At 44.2% G+C, this 27,645-nt stretch overlaps 1 protein-coding gene across 2 annotated transcripts in view; it reads right to left on the bottom strand.

The window, feature by feature from the left end:
* Positions 1 to 3,602: 3,602 nt before the first annotated feature.
* MTCL1 (microtubule crosslinking factor 1) overlaps positions 3,603 to 27,645 on the bottom strand; it is a 100,896-nt gene continuing 76,853 nt past the window's right edge. For both annotated transcript variants that reach the window (XM_082015320.1, XM_082015321.1), the window contains exons 9-14: positions 27,017 to 27,184; positions 21,009 to 21,263; positions 16,588 to 16,893; positions 13,728 to 13,759; positions 10,783 to 12,343; positions 3,603 to 4,156 (exon numbers count right to left, since the gene is read on the bottom strand). In XM_082015320.1, the coding sequence (XP_081871446.1) occupies positions 3,947 to 4,156; positions 10,783 to 12,343; positions 13,728 to 13,759; positions 16,588 to 16,893; positions 21,009 to 21,263; positions 27,017 to 27,184 (2,532 nt within the window). In that variant the 3' untranslated portion in view covers positions 3,603 to 3,946. The remainder of the gene's footprint in view (positions 4,157 to 10,782; positions 12,344 to 13,727; positions 13,760 to 16,587; positions 16,894 to 21,008; positions 21,264 to 27,016; positions 27,185 to 27,645) is intronic.

Below are 27,645 nucleotides of genomic sequence, written 5' to 3'. Positions count from 1 at the left end.
TTAGAGACATCTATAGCAGGGCAGTAATCTCTCTCACCCAAACCTGAAGGCAGAATGTCTCATTCTTCTGTAAGATGGATAAGAAGACGATAAACAGGGAAGGGAAGCAGACTTTGCTTAAAGACATTAAGCCTCTCCAGAGAGCAGGCTGGGCTACGTGGAGACTAAAGACATTAGCTGTCATTTCATATGAAAATTATACGTACTCAGCAGCTTAATAATACTCTAGCAGGTTGCAGTGATTTACATAAAAGGAAGTCAAAACACAGGAACAGGGAGCAAACAAAAGCTGTGGTACCTCCAAAGAGAACGTGAGGGAGCGTGATGGCTCCAGGTGCTCAGGGAGGGACGTGATGGGGGACGATGCGTGCCTTGGGGTACTCTACCCGTATGGAGTACGTACACGTACTGGACACCGCAGTGTTGTGGCAGGCGGGACAGCCCAACACCCTGGGGTGCTGCAGCCCCCCAAAATCTGGCTGGACTGGGAGGGATACCACGGATCTCAGTCCTGCTCCTCATCCCCTCTGTGTTGCAGGACCAGGCGATACCCAGGACCGTCATCTCAGGCACCACAACCCCCCGGGTGAAATCCAGCTAGCTATTTCAGCCTCGTCAGGCGAAGCTGTGACAGAGGTAGTCACATCCCCTTACACTAGCTTGTGTGGCAATCTGCGAGGCTTCTGCTGCCCGGATTATTCACAAGGCGATGATTCAGATACCCCACAGACAACCAAGGGAGCTGCAGACCTTCTAAAAAGGCTTTTCATTTTACCTTAGAAGCTTTTAAAATAACTGTAGATGGACTATAGACCCGTCATTTATTTTTGTATTTAAGTAATTATGGAACACGTTGGTATAATGGTGTGGGGGGAGGAAATCCCCCAACCCCACCAGGAGGAAAATTGGAAGATAAAAGCCCTCCTGTTTCCAAAGAGCCAGTAAAAACATGTGATATTTCTTGATGCCGCTGTAATTGCTAATTAGGCTAGAAAGGAGCTTATGTTTAATTGACATGATTCTTTTTAAGATTGTCCGCAGAATTTCTGTTTGTGCTTAACCTTCTCCTTCTTGCTATTGCTTGCCGTCTCGCTCTCGTTTCAGCGATTCCTGCTGTTTCATAAGCACTTTACCTGTCAAGCCACAGGCACCTGCTTATCCTCACAGACCTTCCTATTTCAGGATGGCCAGCAGCTAATTCTGCAGGCTGGTGTATTCTTGATTTGAAAGGCAAATACCATTTCCTGGTATCAAAGCTACAAATCAGTCACTTGAATTTTCTTCTGCAGCATCAAAAAAAAATTACAGCTGTCACAAAAAACAGAACAGCATTTTTACTTGCTCGTAGTCAACATTGCTCATTCATTTGCAACTTTAACTTACTTCACTTAGCAGAAAGAACTTTAAGGAAGCAGCAACCCCCCTCCCTCTCCCTGCAAAGCTGCTCCTGTTAATTAAGATTTTGAAAAAAAACAAAGATCTTTCAGTTGTGGCTCAAGTCTTCTTCAATAATCATTACGACTCCTTTTTTACCTTCTAAACACTTATAGAATCATAGAAACATTTAGGTTGGAAAAGAACTTTAAGATCATCAAGTCCAACCGTTAACCGAGCACTGCCAAGTCCACCACTAAACCATGTCCCTAAGCACCACATCTACACGTCTTTTAAATACCTTCACGTAGCTGGGCAGCCTGTTGCAATGGTTGACAACCCTTTCGGTTGACTTCTTGCACGTGCTCCTCCTTCCACTCCCAAACTGAAATCATTGCAACAATTCGGCAAAGTGTTGCAGCCAGAGGAGTTTCAAGCAAGTAGGGATGGACAATCATGGACAACCTTAAGCAGTCAGACTTGGGGGGGCCAACTTAGGACTCACAAAAAATGCTATCAGTGAGGCTTTGAGACAACTGAGAAGGCAATTAGCACCTATTATGATTATTGCAGCTCAGGAGTGGCACTGAACACCATTTGCTTTGACTGGTACAATAGAACTTGGGAAGTATGGTTAAGTAGCAATTTTCATAAATGATGACCCACAGGTGGACATTTTGACACTGGGTTAATAGCCAGGGTCCTAACAGATGTGGGAGAAATCAGATCTCAACCAGCTGGTATTTGAGAGCTGACCCAAGAGCTAGGGAGTGTGTTCTCATCCAACAGCTGAATTAAACTTCCTAGAAAGCTGGCCATGACGCAGCAGGAGGGGATACAAGGGGCTTATCGCTGGGCAGAGCTAACGGGGAAGGCTTCTAGGGATCCCAGATGGTGCTCTTCGACAAACGAGCCTCAGAAAGCCTCGGCAAAGGAAATTGAACAGGAATGAGCCAGTTCAGCGATGGGATAACTAGTCAGAGCAGTTCTGGGGCTCCCAGAGAAAGCACGTGGCCAAACAGATGGTCCCAGGCAAAGAAGCTCGAGAGGCTTCCACCTCTTGGAAGGGTGTGAATTCTCAGCTGCATTTACTTCTCAATGTTAGACACTGGTTTTACAAAAACTCTGGTTTTACTGGTCTCTGTGTGTAATGCAGATGTGACATAAGCTTGGATTAACATGGGACATGTCATATTTTTGGTATTATGTTTAGCTGTTTGGTTTTCACTCCCATGAACGACTGAAAGCAACCAGCCATATGGCCTCAGAAGAACTGAGAAGATGGGTCCCGCTATCTGCTTGGGCAGCTGTTTTGCAGAATTCCGTGAAGGAATTTAGAAACCTTCCCAAGGTCTGATCCAATGCTCACAGGAGTCTGTGGAGCACAGCATAATATTTGGCTTTGCCATGATTTATTTCATATAACGAAGCATTACTCTTCCCTTTTGAATAAAGGAGGAGTTTGGGGGCTTTCCCCCACCCCAGTTAAATGAACATGGGAAGTGCCATCAGAAAAAAAACCATCACGAAGCACTCGAGCAGCTTGTAAATACTGAGGGTTTTATTTCCACTTCACATGGTCTGCAACAGACTCTTAAACAAGACCAGTTACAATTTAGTATGCCCAGAGATCTCTGTGGTTTTCCCAAAACGAAGGAAGTTCTCAGTAAACGCTGTACATTGCCAGTTGAACTGCTAACAATAATTTAAAAACTCTTTTTGTATAGTCAATGCAAGAATACCAACAATAAAAGTACAGTACAGGTAAATTCACAACAATATTACAGTGAAACAGATTGACGCACATTTATGTGATGGTAGAAGTACAGTAGCAGTATGTACATGCACTAAAGTGCGAGGACCCAGAGGCATGCAAGTCAAGTATTGTAGGTGTATTTTACAGCTAACTCCATAAGACTTTCTGAGGCATTCTTTTTTTACACTTTTTCTTGTGTTTACCTGTATTCCCTTCCATCTCAATTAATACAAGTCTAGTGAACTAGCTTAATGGCTTTCTTCACTACTTAAAAGGTATCGCTTCAGACAGTTGAAGCATCTTTAAGAACCTTACTTTTACAAAACGGTAACACGGACATTAAAATAGAATAAAATTAACTTAAGACCCTAGTTTAACATGAAATTAAAAAAAGCCAACCCAAAAAATCCAAAACCAAAACCAAAACCATAACAGTGCAAATATAACCAAAAGGCAGTCAGTATTTGGAGAGAGCGCGAGCACGTATTCAAATTCCCTTAAAACTTAATTTACATTTTATTTTAAATCTTACTTTATATCATTTTTACCCTTTTTTTGTGTTTTTTTTGTTAATATACTGTATGTAGAAAAGATGGAGACAAAAATAGTTTTCTCAGCTATGAAAAAAATTAAGTTATTACAGGCACGTTAACTGTTTCATTCTAGAAACACCTCTGTCTCCCAGGTTGGACATTCAGCAGCTGCGTCTGAGAACATTCTTTGACCTCTCCAAGCGGACCCCTCTCCTTCGCGTCGGAGACGGCTGGCGGGCGACCTGGCGGAGGCGAGTCACAGCCCCCCCGTTCCCGCGCGGAGTCAGGCCGGCTCGCCTCCGTGGCTGGGGGTCTCTGCCGGCGGCTCCTTGCTCCCGCTCTCCTCCGAGGAAGTCAGGTCTCCGGTGGACTGCGACTGTGAGGCAGTAGGGGAATGTGAAGCCCATCGCGACGGTGGGCGACGGTTCGCTGGTCTCTCTGGCCGGGAGAAGCAGGGTTGGAGGGATGGGGCTAGTGCAGAACAAGGTAGTTCCTTGGCAGCCAAGAAAGCAAAACAGCGGTTAGTGACTTGCATTAGAGGCTGTCTGGATGCGCAAAAAATTAAGAAGCAAAAAATTCAAACTAAAGCTAAGCATCTGCCATGTCGCGGGACAAAAGCAAGCAGCGAACATCTGGCTGTGTGTGGGCTCCAGGTATCTGCATGTGTGTCTGTGATTTATGGAACAGGTAAGGAGAGAATGAAAGAAAGAGGTCTGGGATGGAGCAGCTGACAAACTTCCATTTGCTAATTCTCCTTGTGCTAGAAAGAGAAGAGCTGAAAAGTACATTTGCATGAGAATTCAGGAAAATCGACTATTCATCACCATTGCTCTAAGTGCTGACCTGGCATAAAAGGGCCAGGTTTGGCATTTGCAAGTGGGGTGAAAATCAACCACCGACTCCTTTTGTCTGCTTCAGCGTTCAGACCAGCATACAGGAAAGAATTCTGAGCAGCAGAATAATAATTACAGGAGTAGTCATGATCTCCAGCTGGATTAAAGATGAGGCTTACCTACAGATTTCATCTTCTGGAGCATCACTTCTTACTGCCAGCTGCTGAAGCCTGTATTACAGGATTCAGTGGTACTGTATCTTAAAGACGACATTCACAGAAATGGAAGAAAATGGAAATTTTATTCCTTCACCAGCTTTCCACTGTTCAGGCTTGGTTAGCCTGCCTTTGCAATTAGAAACAATCTGCAGTTGTGATTTTTCACCCTGGCACTAAATTGGTCATTGCCTCTAATATTTATGGAGTTCGCTCACAGCCCAGCTGGGCATCCTGCCTCGCTCTGCGCGCTCCTTACATCAAGGTGAGTGACTGTAGGAGCAAGTCTGTCTTGTAGTGCCAAAGCCAAACTTCTGAATTTCATTGCGTACTTTGTAATTTATAAAAGCAAATCAGAGGAGTTTGTCAACCCATAGAAATGTGTACACGGAGGAGCAGTCACTGGAGAGGACAGGACAGTTCGAGAAAAACCAGTCTCAAAATCAGAATGCAAACCGGTGATAAATGGAGAGAGAGACCAGAAACGATACAATGCAAAGGAAAAGCTCTGGCGTGGTAAGGCACAGGGAAACCAAGGCAGCAGTAGAACTGTACAGTAGGAAGGAAAGGATTCAGCGCACTGTTTCACATGGAGAAGGAGAAACATGACTATGGATGGAGAATATTGGAGTAGGTAACATGATGTGATTGGCAGTGAACAAACAAGGTGATATGCCACTGAACCTCTCCGTTGCAGTGGGAGGACCAAACATGAGTGTTACACGACAGAAAGATCAATTTTGAAGACACGGAGCTGAGGTAGGGGAAATGGAGCTTGTGCAGGCGTGTGTTTTGGAGAAAATGCATCGTCAGACTTGGGGAAGCCTCTGGAAAGGGCGAACCTCAGTGCCTTTGGGCGATACGCAGCCAACGGGGTGATCTACGGCCGCACGTCACCGCTCGAGGCAGAGCTGTGCTCATCTGCCCTCGGAGCCATCGCAGAAGCTGGCCGGGGGCTACGGAGCCCAGGGCTGCACCGCCGCCTCTCTGCATCCTCGCCCCCCGCCCCGTCTCTGCCCCCTAAACTTCACGCCAACCCTCGCTAAAACAACAGTAAAGCTGAAAAATAAATCGGTGCCAACAAGAAGATTGACGCCGTGTCCTTACTTCCCCTTATTCCATTGTGCCTGGGGCAACATACGGGCTGTGAAAGCTGCCACTAGACTCAGATTTGTTAGGAGGAATCCATAAGCACAGCGGCACTCACAGGCAGTGCGACATGGTGAGTTGAGGCTATGAGATTTGCAGGTTTTGTCTTAGCCTCTTTCTAAACAGCGGCTTAAAATGATATCTCTACAGCACTGCTTGCTTCTGGCTGCTTTATCCTAGTTTCATAGCAGTAAGTAAGAGTCAGCATGGAGGTAACAGATCTATTTCCACTGCTGCCTCCCAGTTCAGAAGCCTCCCTCCAGCACGCCCGCAGGTGTCGGTCAGCTTGTACCGAACGGCAGGGTTAAGCTCGTCCTATCTGCTGGCGTAGGCACGTCCAGCACCGCGCAGGCTGCGCTGGCGATGGAGGCTGCTGCAGGGCCAACAAGTGACCAGCAGCGGAATCTTAAAACGCGCTGGCGGCTGAGTCAGTCACCCCCACCTGCAGCGTGGCTTCCTCGGCGTGCGCTAAGGAAATCCAGCCATGACAAGGAAACTGTCTGGAATGGTTTGTGAAAGCCCCTCCTTGCTCACCACGTGCAGCTGTCATAGCTAGAAGTGTTTCCAAAAAATTAGTATCATCTTGTGGGTAATTTAGTTGGGTGGTTGCTTGGGGAGGCATTGGGTGGACAGGCAGCACTTCTTAGACCAGATGTTGAAAATGGGAAAGATGATTTCAACTTCAGTTTCTAGCTATTTCCTAAGCCAGGCTGCCAGCCACCATGGCTATGCCTATATTAATACATAAATAAAACAGTTTTCTGGCTCTGAGGCAGAGTGGACGGTCACAGCTCACATCTGTACAGCTTCTTCCCTCCCTCCGCTGTGGCAACCCCAGCCACTGGCCAAAACTGGGCTGGGAACAGCTTAATGAGCAAAGGTGACCGTCAGCCACAGGCTGGTGCTGGAGCTGGACACAGCCTTAAACACCCCAGCCCTCTCCTCCTGCTGCTGTAGCCGTGGCCGGAGGGGATGCACCCCGGGGCAGCCAGAAGCCCTGTGCAGTGCTGTGCATTTGTTAAAAACAAAAAACAAAACAAAAAAAGAAGAGACGTTTGTTATAAACCTGAGTCCCTCCCCAACATTTTTGCATACCTTTACGTTGGTCTTAAATCTTGCCAGCTTTTTAAAGCTTAACAAAATACCCAACGGCACAACTTTTGACTTAAGCGTGACCTCTTCGTAGCCCGTGCTGCCGCAGGGGAGGGCAGGTGGGCTCCTACCCTGAGCGCTTCCCGACTGCCGCATTCAAAGGACCCCACAGGGATGGCGGGCACGTGCCGATACCTCTGGAGCTGTGCTCGTTTATTTCCCTTCGTTAACCCCCACGTTCAAAAGTGACCGCTTTCGGAAAGCTCTGGAAACAAGGTAGAAAGGACTTACAGCAGCGAGGCAGGCAGGGTTAGAGTCCCCAGGGGGCAGTTAATAAGACAGTTTGGTTCTGGACAGAACAGACAGAAAAGAAAAAGAAAGCAAGTAGATTGGAAAGAACTGTTTTAATCAATTATTTTTTTTTAAGGTGAAGATTTCATGTCAGCAAGGAAGAAGTCTCCAGATGTTACTACCCGTTCAGATCATGTTACCACTGTTATCACAGGGAAACTCATAATCAAAAATAAAAGATAAGCCACCAGCAGAAAAAGATTTAGAAAGGAAGGAAGCAAACAAACCAACCCTTTACAATCCTAGCACAGTCGCAGGAGTGGACATAGCATTAAACAAACCAAACATTTCTGCTCGCCGAGAAAGACTCCTGTTATCCTATGCCAACCTTCATTAGGGCTAGGGAAAAACCACATTACTGTGAAAGAGGAATAAAGCTGTATTTTTTTTTTCCTTCGTTTGATTTGCAGAGAGAATTTCTGCTTAGGAAATCTTTAACAAGTGAAAAAGCGACTGATATTTTATGTTCCTCACGTTTCTCATGTTGCTCATGCTTATGTTGCCCAGGTTTCACGAAAGCCCTTTGCCTCGTCCTTCTCCCTTGTTCCTATTTAACGGCAACACTGGATGGGAGACTCAGACTAAAGCAAAAGCGCTTTAATTCTGACAACACCTTCTCTTCTGTTTTAACACTCCCCCTCCCATGCTGAACGGATCAGCGGCAAGTGTGAGGCAATTGCTCTGCCCCGGCGAGCAGAGGGTGCAGCAGATGCCCTCTCCTCCGTGGGCCCCTGTGGACGGTCCTTTCACAGTGCTGTCCCCAGGAAGGGGTCTGTCCCTCCCGTCCAGGACTGTTGTGTAACCTCTATGATTTACACCCTTGCTAGTCACAAAAGAAAAACGTTCATACAGCTCTTAATGTTGTTAGTTAGGTAACGTTAATCTGCATTTTTAACAGTAATATTCATAAATCCCATGATATGCAAGTAATTTAGTGAATTAGCAGGATAAGACACTACTGGGCTGCGCTGGGTGGATATCAATTTGCTTGTAAGCAGCCCTAGGCAAGTTAGAAAATACAGAGTTATAACTACTATGTATGCATATACACTCACATGCACACATACATATGTATGTCAATATATAAATATATATATGAACTAGATTTCAGATTTGCAGCAGGAATAGAAAAGAAAATTACGTAACTAAACCACGCAGAAGCTCAAAGAAAAGCTACCAACAGGTGCTCCGTGCAAGTCTAAAAGTCATTAATATACCATGCCATGACTGCAGAAACAAGGCGGCGTTCAGTGGTAAGAAGGTCACTTGTCTTGGCCAGAAACCAACAGGTCGGGGGGAAGCAGAGGAGGGATCTATGGGTGGGTGGTAGGGGCTGACGTGATGCTGCCCCAAGCACAACCTGCCTCCTTCAAGATCATCATTCGCTGAACTGATGCATCTGGCTTTGTACAAAATGTGCTAAGTGGAATTTGTACAAAGTGTAATTTGTGTGGTCAGTGTAATCCATAAATAACCCAAGGCACCTGCAGAGTTTAAACTTATTTGCGGTTTTGTTTTCAGCAGCAAACCCATGCTCCATTAAGTACATCCTGTAGAGCATCACCCCACCTAGGAAAAGCTAAGCTCATTGTGTGAACGCCCACCACCTTCCTTTTCAATGCATATTCCTGAGAAATGACAGGACCACCCAAAGATCATAATCCATGCATCTAGACAACAGTCATAAAAGCCAAGTAAGAGCTGCAAGAAAAAACATGTCTTAGCTCTGAGGCTCAGAACTCAAAAAATGAGGCAAAAGGTACTGAGAAATCAAAAAGAGGAGCAATTTTCTGCCAGGTTGATGGTCAATGAGATTTTACTACGCAGCGTTGACCCAAATCTCTCCATGCATCAAACTCAGGTACTGATACTAGTTGCATTTTGCCAACAGCAATTTGTGATGATGTGGGATGACATCCCTTTACTTATACTTGAAATCTGCTGAGGCATTTAAAAGACGCAGGAGGAAATCAAGTTTCCAGGGATGCCTTGCAGGCAAGCTGAGTTGAACGTGTAAGAGTACAACACGCTTTCTAATAAGGACTGGTAGTGCATTCCCAGTATTTCAAACTAAGGACAAAATACAGACATAGTTGGAAAGAGTCAAATAAATGAGGCTGCTTTCTGCTTTTATTCACTCTGAGGTTTGTGCACAAAGCCCACTTTCATGTCTTTTATAATGTGCATGTGGTTTCTTTTTTATATGTACAAGCTTCTCTATTTATATCCGTTTAAACTGAATACAGGGAATATATTCTCAGCTTTGGAACCTCTGTTAGGCAAAAAAGATCATGTCCTCTGAGCAGTACCTACAAAAGAGGAGCTGATTGCCCATTGAGAACCACCCGCTAATGCACGGCGAACTGCACGCCAAAAGTCTCCGTGCCCAGGTTCCTACAAACACTTCAAGACAAATGTTGAGTTAGAAAATGGGGTTTGAACCTTCCCTTGAGGCTGTCTCAGGCAGGAGTGGTAGGAGTCAGCCCAGCGAGGCCAAGGTGGGATGTCTGGGGTGTGCAGGGGTCAAGAAGGAGCTGCTGCCCGGTGGCCGGGGCGACCAAAACATCAGGATGCTAAAGGGGCAGCACAGGGCAGAGAGGGTGACGGGCTCCCGCCCCTGCCCTGGGGAGTATCGCTGACTAGCAGGGCACATGCCATTCCAGCGCAGTACCAGAAAGGCAACACGCGCTGGTAAGAGCTGGACATAATTCAGCTTCTCCAGGTGTCCTCAGGGCAACACTCACAGGTGCACAAAGGTCCACCAGAAGCAGGAGGCTTAGACACTGATAACTGAAAGCTTTTGTCCATCATTACACCCCCTTTTTGGTTGATTGCTCTACCACAGGTATAGGTATGTACTTAGACTAGTTGATTATCTGGTTTTTTCTTTTTCTTATTTTTGTCAGGCAGCAACAGTTGATACCAAATGTCATGCCATTTAATCACATTCACAGACTCAAGCCAGACTGAATCAGGTACATCCAGAAAAGGCAGGCTGACGGCCCTGAAGGTTTGGTTCAGGGTATTGTAGAGACTATTTTTCACACAACCTTGTTAACACCCATTCCTGTGTAGGAGAAAGAGTCCATCTTTCCATCCAGTATAAAAGAGAAATCTACTCAAACCTAGAGTCCCTAGAGCATCTGTAACGTGTGGTGTGTTTTATGACAGAAAACCCTTATCCCAGTCATTCAGGGGAGAAACGGTTTTATCCTGTAAAGGCATCTTTATCCTGTAAATGATAAAGCTCTTCTCATCCTTTCAAGCCTGATAAGCTGTCAGGATAGAATTCTTTAACGAGTTCTTCAGTGACTAATGCAATAGTTTCATGACTGGGACTCACGACCCATGTGTTGGTACCATGACAGGACTAGGATATTCATTGTAAATACTCACTAGGACTGAGAGAGATCTCATAATGCATTTGTTCAAAGAAGAGTGCATTTAGCTATAGGAGGAAAAACAAACAAACTCATTACCTCTATGGACCCTGGATCTACTTTGACAATTTCTCCTGTGCTGTTGTCATTGCTAAGATTTGGTGGGCTGTGTGAAGGTAGCCTTCTCTCTTCCTTTAAGGCATGCTCCAAAAGTTTCTTATTCAAGATCCTGGCAGCATTTTCTGTAAGTGTATACCCTGGAGGAGCTGATAAGTCCTGCCTGATACTTGCCACCTCAGTCCCTTCTTCCTTTTGCGTCTCCGTCCCCAGCCGGAGAGGACTGGGTGATCTGCCACGGGCATTTGTACATGGCTCCTGCACTGGGCCCAGTTCTGGTCTGGGTTCTGCTGACCTGGACCGGCTGCTAGACCTGGGGCATTTTTGGAAGGTCTCATGAAAGATGGGGCTATGATCAATAATGTTGAACAAACTGGAAAGGCCATCGTTGATAGTGGTGTGGACAGGGCTCTCCCTCGTAGTAGTTGATCTAGCCCAAGCGGACTCACTGAATCCTTTCTGAGGTGTGCCAGGCAAAGTCCGGTTATTTGGCTGGTCTGATTTGGGAAGGATTTTTCTTTGCAACTTTGGAGAGCCGTATTTGGGGGAACAGCATGTGCGTTCAAACTTAGCCTGGACCTTTTCAATGACAGGGGTCACTTGCCTGCTTCTTAGGCTTCTGGATGGTGAAGAGACAGGCGTGGACCCCCCCTTTGGTGTCAGACACTTGTGTGGACTGCTGGTGATACTGCGCAGGGTTTCCGTCTGCAAGCCAACACTGATTGTCTGGGTGGTCTGTGTCCCTGTCGTTCTCATACCATTGGTTTGACACGCGGTGTCCTTAAACTGAGGCTCTGTTGAATTCGAGTTAGAGCGTATTGCGTTTCGGACAGAGAAAGCCACCTCCTTCATATCATCACTCATGTTTTTGGACATCTCCAAGCTGTGCAAGGGTGAGGCAAAGCCCACAGTAGTGCAAATAGGACGTTCAATGGGATGAAGACCACTCTCCAGAAAATCCTTATGATGTTTGGCCAGGTCACAAGACCATCTTCCAAACATATCCGAGGAAGCACCTTTTGTCTCAGCAACATTCCCCATAGCTTTGGTCACAGAAAACAGGAAGTCCGGCTCAACCTGGTTTTTCCCTTCGCTGCCAGCTATCACCGAGTTATCAAACCTACGGACAACTGGTGGGCTGTGAAAGACCCGAACTCCCATTTTTTCAGTTACACCGTGATTCCTCGTTGGCTGCTTCTGGCAGTGCTCCGGGCTGGTCATGGTGTTAGTTGTCATAGTGACACTGGTGGTGAGGTACCATGATGATGCCTGGAAGGGATCTGAAGCAGGATCATTCCCGGCTTTCCCAATTTCTGTCCTTTCAGCCCAGCCTTCAGCAGTCTTCTCGGTGGCGCCACTGTGGTTCCTAGTGTTACTGTAATCCCAATTTTTGTTGAACTCCTCAATGTATTTCAGGTCATCAGGAGACAGGGGAGGGGTTATGTCATCTTTGCTGCTGGATGAAGGCAAATTTTTTTCTGGTAGAAATGGAGAAATATCCATCAGACGCTGAAATTCTGACATGGAAGAAACGGACATCGCCCTGGAGAGGGGAACACGAGACAGTCACTCACAGGCTTGGAAACACCCACAGAATGACTTATTTTCAGCAGCAAATTGACTCGGGAAACCTGACTTTCACTATCTGCTTATGTATGAAACCGCTTTGTCCCTCTCTTTCCTTAAAGTTCCCTTTTATAATTTTTAAAATAGCTGTGAAACGCAAGCATTCCTGATGTGTCATTAAAAGTACCGAATGGTTTATTAATGGCTCTTAATTTACTGCTTTCTGACAGATTACTGTTTGGCAAATGTCTGAAGTATGGAGCAGTAGGATGCATTTCAGAAATATACCGCTCACAGAAAATGAGTCTTTGCGACAATACGAGGGACACTTTTCAAAGCAAGTGTGGACTATTTCTGACTTGCTGGGAAATCAGCAAGTCCACCTCAACTCCTGCATAGCTGGTTGCGATGTGGGACATCCAGCCTAGATGCTGTTATGTTGAACTGGCTTGGTGAGTTGAGCTCGTGCTATGATTCAACCAAAGGGAATCGCCCTGTAATAATGCTGGATTCTTGGCTTCCCAGCATTTTGCTAGTTTGTACAAATCACAAGCATTCTGCTGAGCTGTCCTATGGCTTTGTTTTAAGAAAAAAATCAAACAAAAAAAGAAGCCTTCTGAAACGGGCTACTTAAAAATGTAAATGAGTGTAGTTATCAGAGTTGGCTCAATGAGGTAGATGAAGCTGGGTGAGGATTCAGCCAGCAGTGGGTTTTATATATCAGTGATCTGGAGGATACAGTAAAATCCGTGAGTTTTTAATCAAGACCACCAGATGCACTTAGGGTGCATCTACGTTAGGGAATTAAGTGAGATCAGGAGTGTGGTTTTGACATGGATCTCCTACTCAGATGCTCTGGTTTGCATTGGGGGCAATCTCAGAGAGCATGGGCTGGGTTCCTTTGGGGTGAAAGTGAGCTGGAAGATGCTCTCCAGAAGCACAACTAATGCTCTCTAAGGTTAGGTGGGTATTCAGCCCATGGGATCAGACAAAAACTAGTCCAAAGCAAACTATCGCTGACATGCAGGGGCACGTCAGGGCCTCAGCACCAACTGTTTTGTTCTATATATCGATGTCTACAGGCCTGCCCTACTGGCTAAGGTAGGCGTAGCCTTCAGTGTAAACTGCAGCTTCATGGGCTTTCACACAGTTTGATCTTTGTACTGAATGTGGCCCAGGTTAATCAAAGTAGAACAGAAGCATATTGAGACAAAATAATTCCTGGGTAAATCCATTAATCTGGCTCGCACGTTGCTTAGGAGGTGGCATGGCCATGCCCAGGGTCTGTGGTTTGGGCACCAGAGAGCTATAGCTCTGGCAGCTGAATATTTGCTGGGTTTTTCCCTGTAAGTTTTACTCACCTTTGAAGATTTCCTTTGTGTGTTTCTTCCTCCTGAAGAAAAACAGAAACAAACAGGAGAAGGTATTTCTGAACCTGTTGGTGGCATTAGCTTGTGGATATTTTGTCATTCACTTCCCGTTAGTTGCACCAGGTATATTTGTCTCTAAAAAGCGGCTGATTTTCCCTCTGATAGGGAATCTTATATTGCCAGTGGGAATATTCTTCTCTTTGTACGTAGGGCAGCAGAATGGGCAATCCCATCAGGACAACAGACTGCATAGGGAAAGCCCATATGCCAGATCTACAATGGCCTTGAACTTTTATAGTCTTATGCAATCAAAAATGGAAATAAGCTGCAAATGGCTTTTTTCCATGTGTACAATATATTGTTTTGGACCATATATTTGTGAGTGAATTTGTTCCGTGGAGGTAATCTGCTTCATGCCAGAGACCTAGTTGTGCTGAAATAAGAGATAAACTGGGGTCCTTTGACATAAGATTTCATTATATGTTCTCTAGGAACCAACAAATGGCACCAGTTGAAACTCATTAAGCAAGCTATATCAAACGTGTGGGAGGACTATTACTTGCTTCATAGGGGGAATACCTACAGCTTGCTAACGGCAGTAAGAAGTTTTTCATGGCAATTATTTCCCTGTGACAATTCCCATAATGAGCTGGGTTTTTCAATAGATACTTCTGAAAGCAATTGCTCTACAGTTATTAACTGTTTGCTTATATTTCTAATAAACTATAGGGAATACAAAATATGATCAGGAAAAAAAAAGAGTATTAGTACCTGTGACTTTTATTCAACAACATGAAATCAAGAACATTACCAACACAGAAGTGTATGTCAAATTGTGACTGTTCTAAATGAGCACTGCTTAATTCAGCAAATACCCTTCTGGTATTTATCCAGAGTCAGGGGAAAAAAATAGGAGTAAACTGATCCTCCTTGCATTCACTCTGGTGTAAGTCTGCAGTGATGTTGGTGGCTTCATTGGAGTTACTGCAGAATAAATCTGGTCTAACTGAATGGAGAATCAGGCTGAAGGCTGGACTGACTTGTACTGCAGTTGGTACCACAAAGAAAATACAGTGGAGAAGAACAGTTTCCTCTGTGCATCCTTAGTTAAGCTATTCATTAAACTCCAATCAGTCTCGCTTGAGCAAACCCTCTGAGGGGAAATGACTTTGCCCAGGTTTCACTAAAGCATGCTTTGAAGGAAAGAAGCTATGCAAATATCACCAAGGACCAAATTTTGCCGCCAACACTTTTGTTAATGATGGTAATGTCCTAAAAACAGAAAAGGGAAGAGAGATCTCCCTTCTTAAATATCAGACTGAATTTGAAGGAAAGAAAACAGCAATTAAAATTAAACACAAAATACAGATCCCTGACACTGGTACCAACATCCTCCACTGCGCACTTGGACATGTATGAAATAAAAGCTAAGAAATAATAAATACGGGATCCCACACTGCCAGCTATACATTTATGGAACTGAGGGAGGGAAGTCTAACTGGAACACACAAGTTACCTACAGCTACTTAAAATGTAAGAAGGATGGTCACATTTCTTGCCTCTCTTAACCTTTTTTTCTCATCTTCCTCTCAAGGAAGTTGATTTCCCGATCCTTTAACTGAGTAATGATGTTATACATCTCAAAGAAATGCTTGGCTCAAATTTTCACAGGCGCACAGGTTTAAGTCAAGGCACAGCAGTGAACCTGGTCCTGCAGGGAGCTTGAGATCTGACCTGTTGACAAACTCTTTTCCAGAGTGGCCAAATTTTCAAGCTAGAGTACACAGATAGATCTTTGACTGGGAAGCTTCTATGTCCCTATTCTCTGTAATGTGTACACTCAACCAGTATTTACATGCTCAGAGCAGAGGCCGAATGTCTAACCCATGTGCACAAATCTGAATTTTCAGGCAAGAAGAAAGTACTCAAAACTTGCATCAAGCAACGTGCTGCCTGCTTGGTGATTTTAATTTCTGGCAGTCTCCGAATGCTTCTTTGTTCTGTAACAGCCACTAACATTCAAGGAACAATAGAAAATAAAGGAGATGTTAGCGTTTTGAAATTGTAATGTGTTTTTAATTTCACAGGAGCCATTAAAGTGTATAGTTGTGGCTAGTGTGAACATTCTCAGCTCCGCTAATATCATATGCCAATTCACAGGCTGCTTTCTACCAGCATATGGGGAACGGGACCCTGGGTTTCATTCACCAACAACATAAACAAAACTGTGAAGACGTGGCGCTGGTGAAAGTGAGCCTGAGGCGGTGCAGATTTTACCCGGACACAGACTACATTCACTGTGGCCCAATGGCATCTCTTAGCACGGCGTTTCACATCTTTATAGCTTTATGGTGTGATCTCAGGGTAGGTACTTTGCTGATGAAGAATAATTTTAGTTTTTCAACATCTCATCTCACTTACTCATGCTGATCTATTTAGAAGGCAACGACAACGGAATAACCAGAGGTGCCTCTCTACAGCACTTACTTACTACTTTACTGACAAAACATAGCCCATATTTCTTCATATATATGTATGTACTTACAACTGGAAGAGATTTAAGACCTTCTAAACCAATATGTTGTGTCAAATATAGTTATACATAAGACGAATGGCCACAAGGTGAGGTAATCTTTGGGAACTTCAGGCTCGCTCACAGTTTCTCAGCTGATTGACACTGATCTAATCAGCTCATAAGAAGGCATGAGATCTTGTCCGTCCCAAATTTAGTACTGGATAACTGTAAGCAGTGCCTGTGACACAATATCTCACTTCCTACAGCAGGGATGCTGTACCAATTCTGACAAAAGAGACAACATGCCGGCTTGATAAAAGGTAGAAGAGCGCATACTTCCGTTAATCCGGTCAAGAATTTCTCCCGCTCCAGCTGCCGAGACTGGTGCTCATCAGACTCGTCGGGGGAATCAAGAGACAGCGACTCCAGAAAGAGGTTTTCCGTGGCGCTGCACCGATCGCTTTCCTTCAGTTTAGACAGTGACCGATCATCAAACTGAATGGCGTCTGAATCAGAGTAGGATCTTGACCCCATCAGACGAGGCATGTGAAGGTTCCCCTGGGTCGCAAATGGACGAAGGTTACTCTCCTTCTGGTCGCACAGAAAACCACCTCCTCTTCGCGGGCTCACTTCTTTCTGAAGCTGGAGAGAAGGCAAATTAAAAGGAACTGCAATTACTTATGTAGTGTATGGCATTCCGCAGAACTCAACCTCCCCCAGGAGCGAGGCACCCATACCCTGGGGAGGCACTGTAAAATCACTGCCTGGCTCCAGGGATGCCGGCTTTGCTGTACTGGTCCTTCCGCAAAGGGAGATGTCTCTAGGATGTTGGTGCTATTACTCATGGAATTTTGAGTGATTAAATGCGTATATGTATAGCTTTGCTTGTTTACATATATATGTATACATATATACACACTGTGTGTATATATACACAAAATAATGCATCTCTCTGTAATCTGATTTTTAAGGAAACAAGTCAACACTGACTGTTATTTAAAAGCAATCTTGATATGAGGTCCTAAAACAATACAAGTAGAAACTCAAGGAAGGGTGAGCGACTTGGAGTCTCAACAAAACAAATACATTTTTTCCTCTGGTCAGCAATACAAAGGTTGAACTTTTATGTACATCACTTGTTTCCAGAGATGGAAAATTCTGTTTAATGAAAGACAAAAGCTTTGTTTTATAGGTGGTCTAGCCCTAATGCATGGCTAAAAAGTTGATCAGAACAACCTTGTCAAAGGGATGAATTAGGCATGCAAAGCATGTTTGGAGAAAATGCATATTTATAGAAGGGCCATCAAAGCTATTAACTCTACACTTTGCAAAAGCTGGATAAAGAGAGGGTGAACCACTAGTGAAATTGCCAATCTTAAAATAAGATTATGTGACCAACTTCTCCTTTAATTGTAAACACAACAGGAGAGATGAAGTAAGCGGTATTTTCAAAGATTATGAATGACAACAGGAATCTGATAAGGAACTCTGATGTTTTGCTAGAGCAGCGTGCTAAGATTAGTGACAATAACCTGCAAATGCAAGTCATTCCCTAGGACCCTGGAGACTGAGGACCTACAAAGCATGTTATTTCAATCTTGTTGCATGTGTTTGGAAAAATAAACAGACATTGTATTGCTTAATGTCGATCAAAACATTGTAAGTCCCAAATGATTAAATTGGCACTTGGGCTGAAATCAGTGAGATTTTTGCTTGATTCAGGTCTACAAAAACGGGAATGCATCTTCAGTGTTTTGCTCATGATATACAAAATCTGAAACAGTTTTATTAAAAGGATCTAATTTAAGGCATCCTATAAAAGCAGGGGCTGGAAGGTGTATCTCAAGAGATCCTGGAGCCCATTCCCCAGCATACAGGCAAGACCCAAAGCAAGGAGAAATGGTAATCACATGTTTTATAGTTCCAATTGCAAGCCCCTCCACATTTTCAGAGATCCTATAAGGATAATGATCTGGGAACCTTTATGAGAAAGCAGTACAGATACTGGTTCACTCTCTGAAACTCAGACAGCTGACAGGAGAATTGAAGTGAGAAATACTGGCCTAACTTTTCAAGACTGACTAATAATTTTGAGTGCCTGTGTGTTTATACCTTTAAACACACAACTTTTCATACAGCTGATTTTGTGGGTTTAAATAGTTGCCAGTGTGCTCTGTGCACAGTCGTCAGCTTTAGGAGCACGGTGGAGGGAGATTCTCTAAGGGAAAACAAAGTTGACAGTGTACTTGAAAAAAAAACACAACTTTGAGCCCTGAAAAAAAGTAGGTCATCATGTTTTTTATATGGGAGCAGTATTCCCATAACCATCCAGAGTAAAGTATTTTATGTATTTTATAGATTGGTGTGAGCATCCCCCTTATGATACATATATTATTCAGGAGCTGTGTGAAAGCAGACAGGCATAAAGCATTAGCAGGAAATTTGGCACACACGCTTCTGCTATCTCTTCGACTCTGTTTTTCAAACACACACACTGGTGTAGTCTCCTCATCCTCTGCGTATTGCCATACATGGAATACACAGAGAAAAACCCTGGGGAGAAGGACTTCAGAGATATACTAATTGTTTCCATATAAAGCAGGGCATGACTGCACTCTGAGAGGATATGCAGCTAAAAGCCTGCAAATATTTGGAAGCTTCCTGTCACACAGGGAAATGTTTGATTATAAGCAAAGATGAAGTTAAGAAGTTTTGCAGGCAGGTAGCCAAGATGTCAAATGCTATTTCTGATCATCTAGTTCTCTGAAATTAGCTTGACATAGTATTTTTTTATTTCCCCTATCTATTGCTAATTCTGTGTACAACTCTGTTGTACAGTAAATATGTAGCTGAAGCCTAGAGGTTTCAGAATAGTAACAAAAGAAATCAGCTCCAGAACTAGTTAAGAGCTATTTTTGTATGCTCTCCCAAGATGACACTGAGAGGTTATGTCAGGTTTAAAGAGATTTAAAGGCTAGGTAACATTAACAGGGATTTCTCTGTTGCATTCTTCAATGTGCCCCTGTTCCAGGGAACAGAAAAAGCAGTCTTTAACCAGGTTAAGTCCCTCAAGCTATTGAGGATAGACTGAAGAGATAACATTAAAAAATACAGTTCATAGGGACAGCAGCATAAACATCCAGAGAGGTACCAATGACTCTCCAGAGAAAAGTTTGTGTCCACAACCTCAGTATATTGGGAAATTTTCTGAGGGTTATTTAATTCCCATTGTGCATGAAGAATCCACAGGAGGCAGTTTGGTCACTGAAACTCAACAGTTAGAAACCAGCTCAGCCAAGCCATGGAGAACTGGGCACCTTCTGCCACTGAACCCTGGAAACCAGGTAACGCAGATGAAGAGCTCTGCTACAAGCTTTCCTGGCTCACAGGTGTTGGTTGTTTTATCTTAAGAGACGTACTATTGGACTGCATTATAAGGGCTAGCTCAACAAGCTGCACACAAACCCTCAGATAAATAAGAGACTAAAAAATCCAGAATATCGTTTATTGATATTTTTTAATGTAGAAGTTCAAAAATCACCTTCCTTAGTCTGTAAAACATTCATATTGGTCACTGCCCACTCAGACCTACACTTTTAGCAGTTTTAGAAATATCTGTAGAGTGCAGCATTTTCCTAAGTGCTTCTCTGTGGGTTTAACAGCCATAGCTTAAACTGAGGTTTAGTCTTGCACTCATAGTATTTACAGCCTGATGCCTTTTCTTCAACTTCTTGTTGCAGCCCAGGCATGGGAACATGAGACACAGGTAATGAACCCTTTTCAAAAACTGGTCATGAAGTTACAGCGGGCTTTCATCAACTTAACCTGTGCAGCTACTTTGTGCTTCATTCAACCACAGTGCTCCCTAGAGAGCGTGCACAGATCTGGTGCCATTCCATTTCTGGTGTCCTAAGGACAGAAAATATTCAGTTAATTGAGGACCCAATATTTCATTTTCTCATTACTTTTCCAGGAGTGCATGACTCAGAGCTGAGCAATGTTCAGTCAAAAATGTTGTATTAACTCTCCCTCTTTAAACTGTGTATTTTTTGTGTGTCTTCCAGCCAGATGATGAATTCATTAGGTATAATTTGTCTCTAATACTAAGCAGATGAAAGTACAGAGAGGCATGAAAAACAAGGGGACAGGTATGCAGTTATCACAATTGCAAATGATAGCAGAGGTGTGCACAAAATTTGTATGACCAAGGTCAGAAGTGTCTTCTGAATATTTAGTATCAATAGCTGTTACTGATCAGTCAGGGCTCTTCCTGTTAACCCTCGGGTTCCTTTGCTCGAGAAAAAGAATTCAGTTGAGACTGAATAGTCACAGCAGCTGCATCTTTGGTGGCTATTTCACAGATGAACAGACTTTTTTGGCAGGAAGCTCTACATCAAACCTTGAATAACCCGGCATGTGGGATCGAGTGCTTTAGCACGAAGGGATGCACAAAAGCTTTCAGAAAGAATCGATGTGACCAGGCCTGTCCAGGGTAATTGAAATGAGGCAGGAAATGGCCTTTAACCTGGAGCTGATTTCTCATAAGTGGTCTTTTATAGCAATTACGAGCATTTTCCTTTTACTCCCTTGTGTATGTAAATTGCTTTGTAGCATGAGAAACACTGATGTAGCCAAGGAACCAAAGTTGTTCCTGTGCTGCTGCTTAATACAGTCTCTTGACCTTGGCCTGAGTGTAGTAACGGTGCAACGCCTCATGCTTGCAGCCAGCCATTGCTCACCCCAAGATGATCCCTTACCTGCTCTATCCGTCTGAGCAGCTCCTTCTTTTGATGCTCCCATTCTCGCCGGTCTCTATCAAGCCTGTCCAGGAGCTCCACCTTTTCCCGGTTCCAGTTCTTCTCACTGTGCTGGATTTGCCAGCGGAGGTCCATCACCACACTGTGACTCTCAGCCAGAAGCTTCTTGTGCTCCTCTCTTTCCCTTTTAAAAGCTCCCTTTGCATCAGAAGTGAGGCCTGTTTCTCCTGAGGTGTTCTCACTCTTCCCTTCCAGCTGGCATTAAAGTAAAACATTATGAGGACATTAAACTTTCTGTGGTATAAACCTGTGTCTGACAATGAATTTGAGTTAAAGACCTAACTCCACAAAGGTAATGGCAAGATTATGGCAATTCTTAGGTCTTAGGATCTCAATAAATGATCGTCTATGTTCAACTCGAAAAAGGTTTTAAAGCCAAGACAGTGAAAACTATGGTGAATAATTTCTCAAGCTCTACCAGCTCATGCTATTAAGGCATCGGTTATGATGGGAGTGTGGGTACCAGCAATGAAGGAATCATGGAGGTACAACTCCAACCTCATAATCTCTGAGACAATCCCCAGGACAACATCCTCAGCCACTGCTCTGCCTTTGTGCTCAGTGCACCCTACAGCTAAAGAGAGTGCATTCATCCTCTGAAGAGACTTTTCCCAGAACAACCCTCAGCAACAATCTTATTGTACAGCTCCTCACACATTCCAACAAAAGAGGGTGTTAGCGGCAGAAGGAGGTGTACCAAGATCATCCCCCCATCTCTACAGGTTCCGGTGTCTGAACTGTTTTCTAGGGCAGTTATCTGATGCTACCTTGCCTCCCTTTTCCTTCACTTCATGCTCAGGGGTCAGCTTGATCAGATCAGAAGAGCTGGCCCAAGGTGACAGATTCATGGGAAAATGCAGGCTCAATGGAGTGTCCAGGAGGTCTCTAGTCCAGCCCCCTGCTTCCAGCACAGTTGGCTCTGAGATGAGATCGGGTTGTGCAGGGCTTTGTTCAGGTGGATCCTGACAAACCTCCAAGCGAAGGGATTGCACAACCTCTTTGGCCAACCTGGGCCACTGCGGGACTGTTGTCAGAGTGGAAAATAGTGCTCAATGGTTTTGTGTAAGTTCAAGTGAGTGAAGAATTCATCTCTGAATGAATTCATCCCTTTTCTTGACAACTCAGTAGATGTGTGGGTGACTCAGAATGGGATACATCTCTGTCCTCTGGCTCTGCAGGTGACCTGGAGTGAAAAGCAGCGAAAACTCATTTCCGCCGCTGAAGTTAAAGTTACCCTCAAAAAGGAGAGGCAGCAGGTCTGCTGGGAAACATGCTGCTTTAGCAAGAGAGAAAGACATCACCTTCACCTTGCCTTATGTGAAAAATAAGCCCAAACTTTCTGAGCAAAAGGGGAGTTCAGATTGGATTCAAGAGTGAAGCTTACTAGTCTCTGGAACAGCCTCCCCAAATAAATGGCCAAGAGCTCATTGCTTGAGTCATTTAAAATTGTATTGAGCTGCAGAGAACACCCTGTTACAAGCCACGTGCATTGACAAGGAAATCTTAAAACTCCTGTGGCCTCTACCACTAATTTCCCGAGTCCAGTTGTTTTCAAACGACCATACAACCAACTGACCAACCAACCAAAAAAATAAATTCTAAAAAAGCCGCACCCTATCTTAACAAAGTCGACATGGCCCTACCTTTCTCACACTTATCCTGTTTGTGCCCTGTAAATTTGTGGGACCCACAGCGATGTGTGAGAGGCTGTCCTGCACACAACTGCATGGCTCGGTGGCAGACTGAAGGTGCCGTGGGGCAGAAATGCAGAACATCCCAGGAGAGACAACTCTGTGCTGCAGATCCGTGATGGGAGATGCAATCCTGGGCAGCACGGCTCCTCAAGAAGCTGGAAAGCTTTGCTGCCTTCCTACCCACTACCCCAGCATGTTGACTGCCCACATATGGGCGGTTCAGCAATACGAAAAAATATCACTGCTAGTTTCTACACTCACCACTAACTTCAGGTAATGGCCTCTTTCCCCTTGCTACATCTTTTCTCTGTCCACCCACAAGTCCCCAGCTCCATTTCATGGCACTGCGGGAGTCAAAGTTGGTACTGCAGCTACTGCAGCCAGGGTCAGCAATGTTGCACCCATTCTTTTAGGTTTGTTTTCTTTAATTTTACTATTCTGTGCCCCCCGCCCCGGGTTGCTCTTGCAAATTCCTGCTGGGTTTACTAAGTAGCTGTGACACTAAATAATCATGAATTTCCAGAGTGTCACTGCAGAGCTGAGATCATCCAAAATAATAAGGGACGACTGAAGTAAACTCTATACAGGTTCCTTGCATCTAAACCTGACAGAGGGCTATTTAGGAATTTTTCATTGCGATACATGGAAGTCATCTTTCAAGGAACTTCGATGCCCCCGCAGACTTCCCACCTTGCAATAGGAGCTCTTAGGGGAGGTTGCTGGAGTGTCTGGGGTAAATCCAACTAGGTTGGAGTGCAGACTCAACCTTATACCTCTGCTGCCTCCTGGGGAATAATGCCACGTGCAGCAGTAGCTATGGCTAACGTGCTAAGTTGCAAAGACACACTGGTGCCTGTGACAAATTCTTTAGCTGGTATGAAGCATGAAAATGCTAAAAGCAACCTATAAAGCAAACAAATGCTCTGTTTCAATAAATACAGTTTGCATGATTATCCTATAAAGCAAATTCCTTCTTCCGTTTTTTTGAATCTCAAAAACCCAGCAAAATGTTGAACGTCAGCAAGACTTATTCTCTCTCTCCCCTTACACCACTGAGTTCTTCAACACCACTGGGCAAATTCTCAGCCTTTCAGTTAGCAAACAAGACAGAGAGTGATGCCTGCGAAGGGCAGGAAAGCTGAGAGAGGCAGTGTGGAGTAAGAATGTGCTCCAGAAGAGCGATATCTCAAGAATGTATGGCTGCCGTTAAAGTGCCATGCCCAAGCTGCCAAAATACAGTGCTGTATTGCTGTATGCTGTGCCGGATCATGGGCTCCCTCAGACCAGAGCCCTGGCTCTTGCCTCATTTGAGAAGAATACAGTAAGTCTGTAAGTACAAATATGAGTTCAAAAAGTATACAGTGATACACCTTCAGAATAATTTCCTGCAGTTCAGTGATTCGGGACCTAAAACCTTCTCCAGTCACAGGTGGTGTCTTTAGACTCAAAAGACTGTTCTTGGTGCCTACAGAAGGCAGAACAATGCTCCTGGCAAGGATAAAGTCCTTCTGCCTCTGTTTTGACAAAATAGCTCCAATTATGGAGGAAAGGTCCCTTGGTGGTTCCTTAGCGTGAAAGTCTAGATGTGACTTTCCTAAACCTGTTAACTGCTAAGGGTGGCCAGATGCCTCTCCATGTGCATCACAGCTTATATTCCACCCAGGCATCCTGAAGCTGGACCACTGGTCAGAGTCCTAGTGAGGGTCTATGTCTTTACATGCAAGTTCTCAAAGCATACGCAGGGTTTGGCCCTTCATACTAACTCCCTCCCTCTTCCAAACTCTTCTCAGTTCCCAGAATACTGGGATTTTTCGCTTGCCCAGCTGGAGGCTCAGAATTACTGGGACTTCTTATTGGCATTATCACAATCCCATACTTGGGAGCAAGCTCATTATTTCTTATCTTAAATACAGTGCCTAAGGATCCTTCTGCCAAATAAGATGTACATGCATTTCTGGCAGCCAGAACTTTTATTTTTAAAGATATATGCAGTGCTAAAGCTCCAAAGCAGCAGGCAACAGCACATTGTCACCTCTGCTATGCAGTGCTTTTGTATCAAAAGTTTTCTTTCCTTTTTTAATTTCTTTCCTATACAGAGAGTTAAACCATCAAAATGCAAAACCATTGCCAGTGACTATTAATTAGGAGTTGACTCTCTTGAGGAAAATGCTCCTGTTAATTGACCTACTGCTTCACAAAAAAAGTGGAAAACAGCAGCAAAGACAACAGTGGAGACTAGAAAGGCCTTGATTCTCTGTGGGCTTGTCGAGGGGTTGGCAGCTCTATGAGTAACCTGCAGTGGGAGCGCTGTACAGCTCATTGCTTCATCACTACTGATCAAAACAACAAAATGTCATCATTTCATCAGAGGTCCTCCTACCCACACCAACCTGACAGACTTGGCTATTTAGTTAAAGGTGTTGTCATGCCACAAGTTAGGCACAGAATAGCACGGCTGTTAACACGTGTAATGCTGATATTTTACACGTTGTTTACTAGCTCGTCCCATTTTGATTCCTGAAAATGAATCTATAGTGAAAACACCCCATATTTTGAATCTTGAACATTAGTTTGAGTCAAATTTAAGTCTATATTATTTCTATTTCAGGTTTATTATATTATTATTTTTATATTTAGTTTTTTAATTGCCTCCTTGTAATTGTGAACACATAGACCATACCTCAGTGGGACACTTACATTGTTTGCCTCATTGACATTCTAATGATTGATGTGCTATCTTTTCGCTACTGCATTAGGGACCTGTTTTTACTGTGAAATAGAAATGTTGTGGGGAACCGGCTAAGGAAGACAGTTTTATGTCTTAAATATTGACCAGTTTCATTTATTTCATTCGCCTGAAAAAATTTAAAAAGTAACACCCGTGGCTCAGTAATTACCATATGTTATATATTATTACCAGTGGAGCAGTGGAGGTAGCAAAGAGCCCGATAAAGCCCCCAGAAGGAAGGGTGCAAATATTTCCTCTCCCTGTGCAGGAGTGGCAGAACCTGCTGGCGCCAAACAGCAGCCAAAGCAGCATCCTGGGATTTTATTGCCCATGCAAAGGTAAAGCATGCAAGCACGAAATTGGCAGCTCATTGTCAGACTAACTTTCTCTAAATTTTGTTCTTTGTTGCCATCTTGAGTTTAAGGTAAATCTGTCACCGAGGTTTTATTTTGGGAGGAGCAAAAATGGGAATTGAGTTTCCTTTTTCAAGTGATCCGTTGCCTGCAAACGTGTGTGCACTAAGAAGCAGCTGAACTGAGACTCTGAATCCGTTGAGAGAAAACTCTGCCAAAATGAAAGCTTCTTCCTTCATTCTGGGAAAGCAGCCTGCAGTACCTGGGCAGGGGCAGGAAAAGCAGCGCTCGCATCTCAGCTCTGTGCGTCAGAGTAAGTCTCTGACATTCAGTAAATCCTCCTAAATGTACCACCCTCCCAGCAGTGAATATTAGATTTGTCTTCTGCAGAGAAGCTCTACAATTACAATCCTTTTTCTCAAGACCTGAATGTACTAATTTGCCAGCCCCTCCTCTCTTCAATGTGGAAAATTAGAGATTTTATACCATCAGCTTTGGAAATGAATCCTTGTGCGGTTTTTGCTGATTTGTTTTCATATTGCTTCAGAAACAGTACATCTTCTGAACATGACACTGAAGCACCTGGCACCGGATTTTATATACACACTTCTAACAGTATCCCATGGCGGGTAGCTAGAGCTCTCCTTCAGTGGGGTACCATCCATTACTAACCGGTAGCTTTGACCAGCTGGTTTAATATTAACATACTGATCTATCACTTCAGTATTATTAAATCACATTAAATCACTCTTTTCCCTCCTATGCATCAAATACCGCTGTTGTTATGTGCCAAGGCACAGTGACAAGCTAATTGTGAGCACGCCAACATCAAGCCACTTTTCTCTCCTATAAATGCCAATGAATACAGACACCCGCATGTCTCATTACCGCAGCTGATGCATTATCAGCCAACTCTTCTGAGAAAATACAGCAAGAAGGTTCCTTTGTCCTCACCTACGTTACCTACTAGATGAGCGCTCGTATTGGGACAACTGGAATCCAAGAGGCAACTCAAGAGACAAAGCTTTCCTCAGGCTTCAGGGGGGCTTTTGGGTACCAGGGTGAAAGGAATACATGCAGTCCCTTTCCTGCCTGTCATAAATTTCCCATTTCATTAAGCACCTCAGCCATTCTTTACCATTCTTTACCCGTACTGGACACGGAGGACATTACCTGTTCAAGGTGACACTTCAGCTCAGTCATTTCCACCTCCCAGGCTGCCTTGTGCAGCGCGTACTGCTGCTGGAGCCCCTGGCGCTCACACTCCTCGTCCCGCAGCTCCGAGCGGAAGTCATCCAGCAAACCCTTCAGAGCGTTCAGGAGCTTCCGATTTTCACTTGCCTGCCACAACAAAGCAAACAAAATGCTGTTATTGGATGGTTTTTGCCTCCAGTTTCATTTTTAGGAGGAAAAATGCCTGCACATCCACTGCACGGAAGAGCAAATGCCTGGGCTAACTTTTGCGTGAGAAAACGAAGAATAGCAATGCCTTCTCCGTCTACGGGCTGCCTGGGGAAGAGGTTGAGTTGCTGTCCCTGGAGGTATTTAAAAGACGTGTAGCTGTGGTGCTTAGGGACATGGTTTAGAGGTGGAATTGGCACTGTTATGTTTGTGGTTGGACTCGATGATCTTAAGGGTCTTTTCCAACCTAAATGATTCTATGATTCTGCTATTCTATGATGCTACTTCTTGTGAGCCCTAGTCCTGAAGCCCCCATGAAAGCCAAAGGTACTTAAGTCACCCTGAAAAAGGCATTAAGCATCTTTCTGGATTGAGGACATCTGTAATAACTTCTTTTTTGA

Source organism: Phaethon aethereus (assembly GCF_964289735.1).
Source record: "Phaethon aethereus genome assembly, chromosome: 2".
NCBI lineage: Eukaryota > Metazoa > Chordata > Aves > Phaethontiformes > Phaethontidae > Phaethon > Phaethon aethereus.
This window is presented reverse-complemented; position numbering and strand designations above follow the sequence as displayed.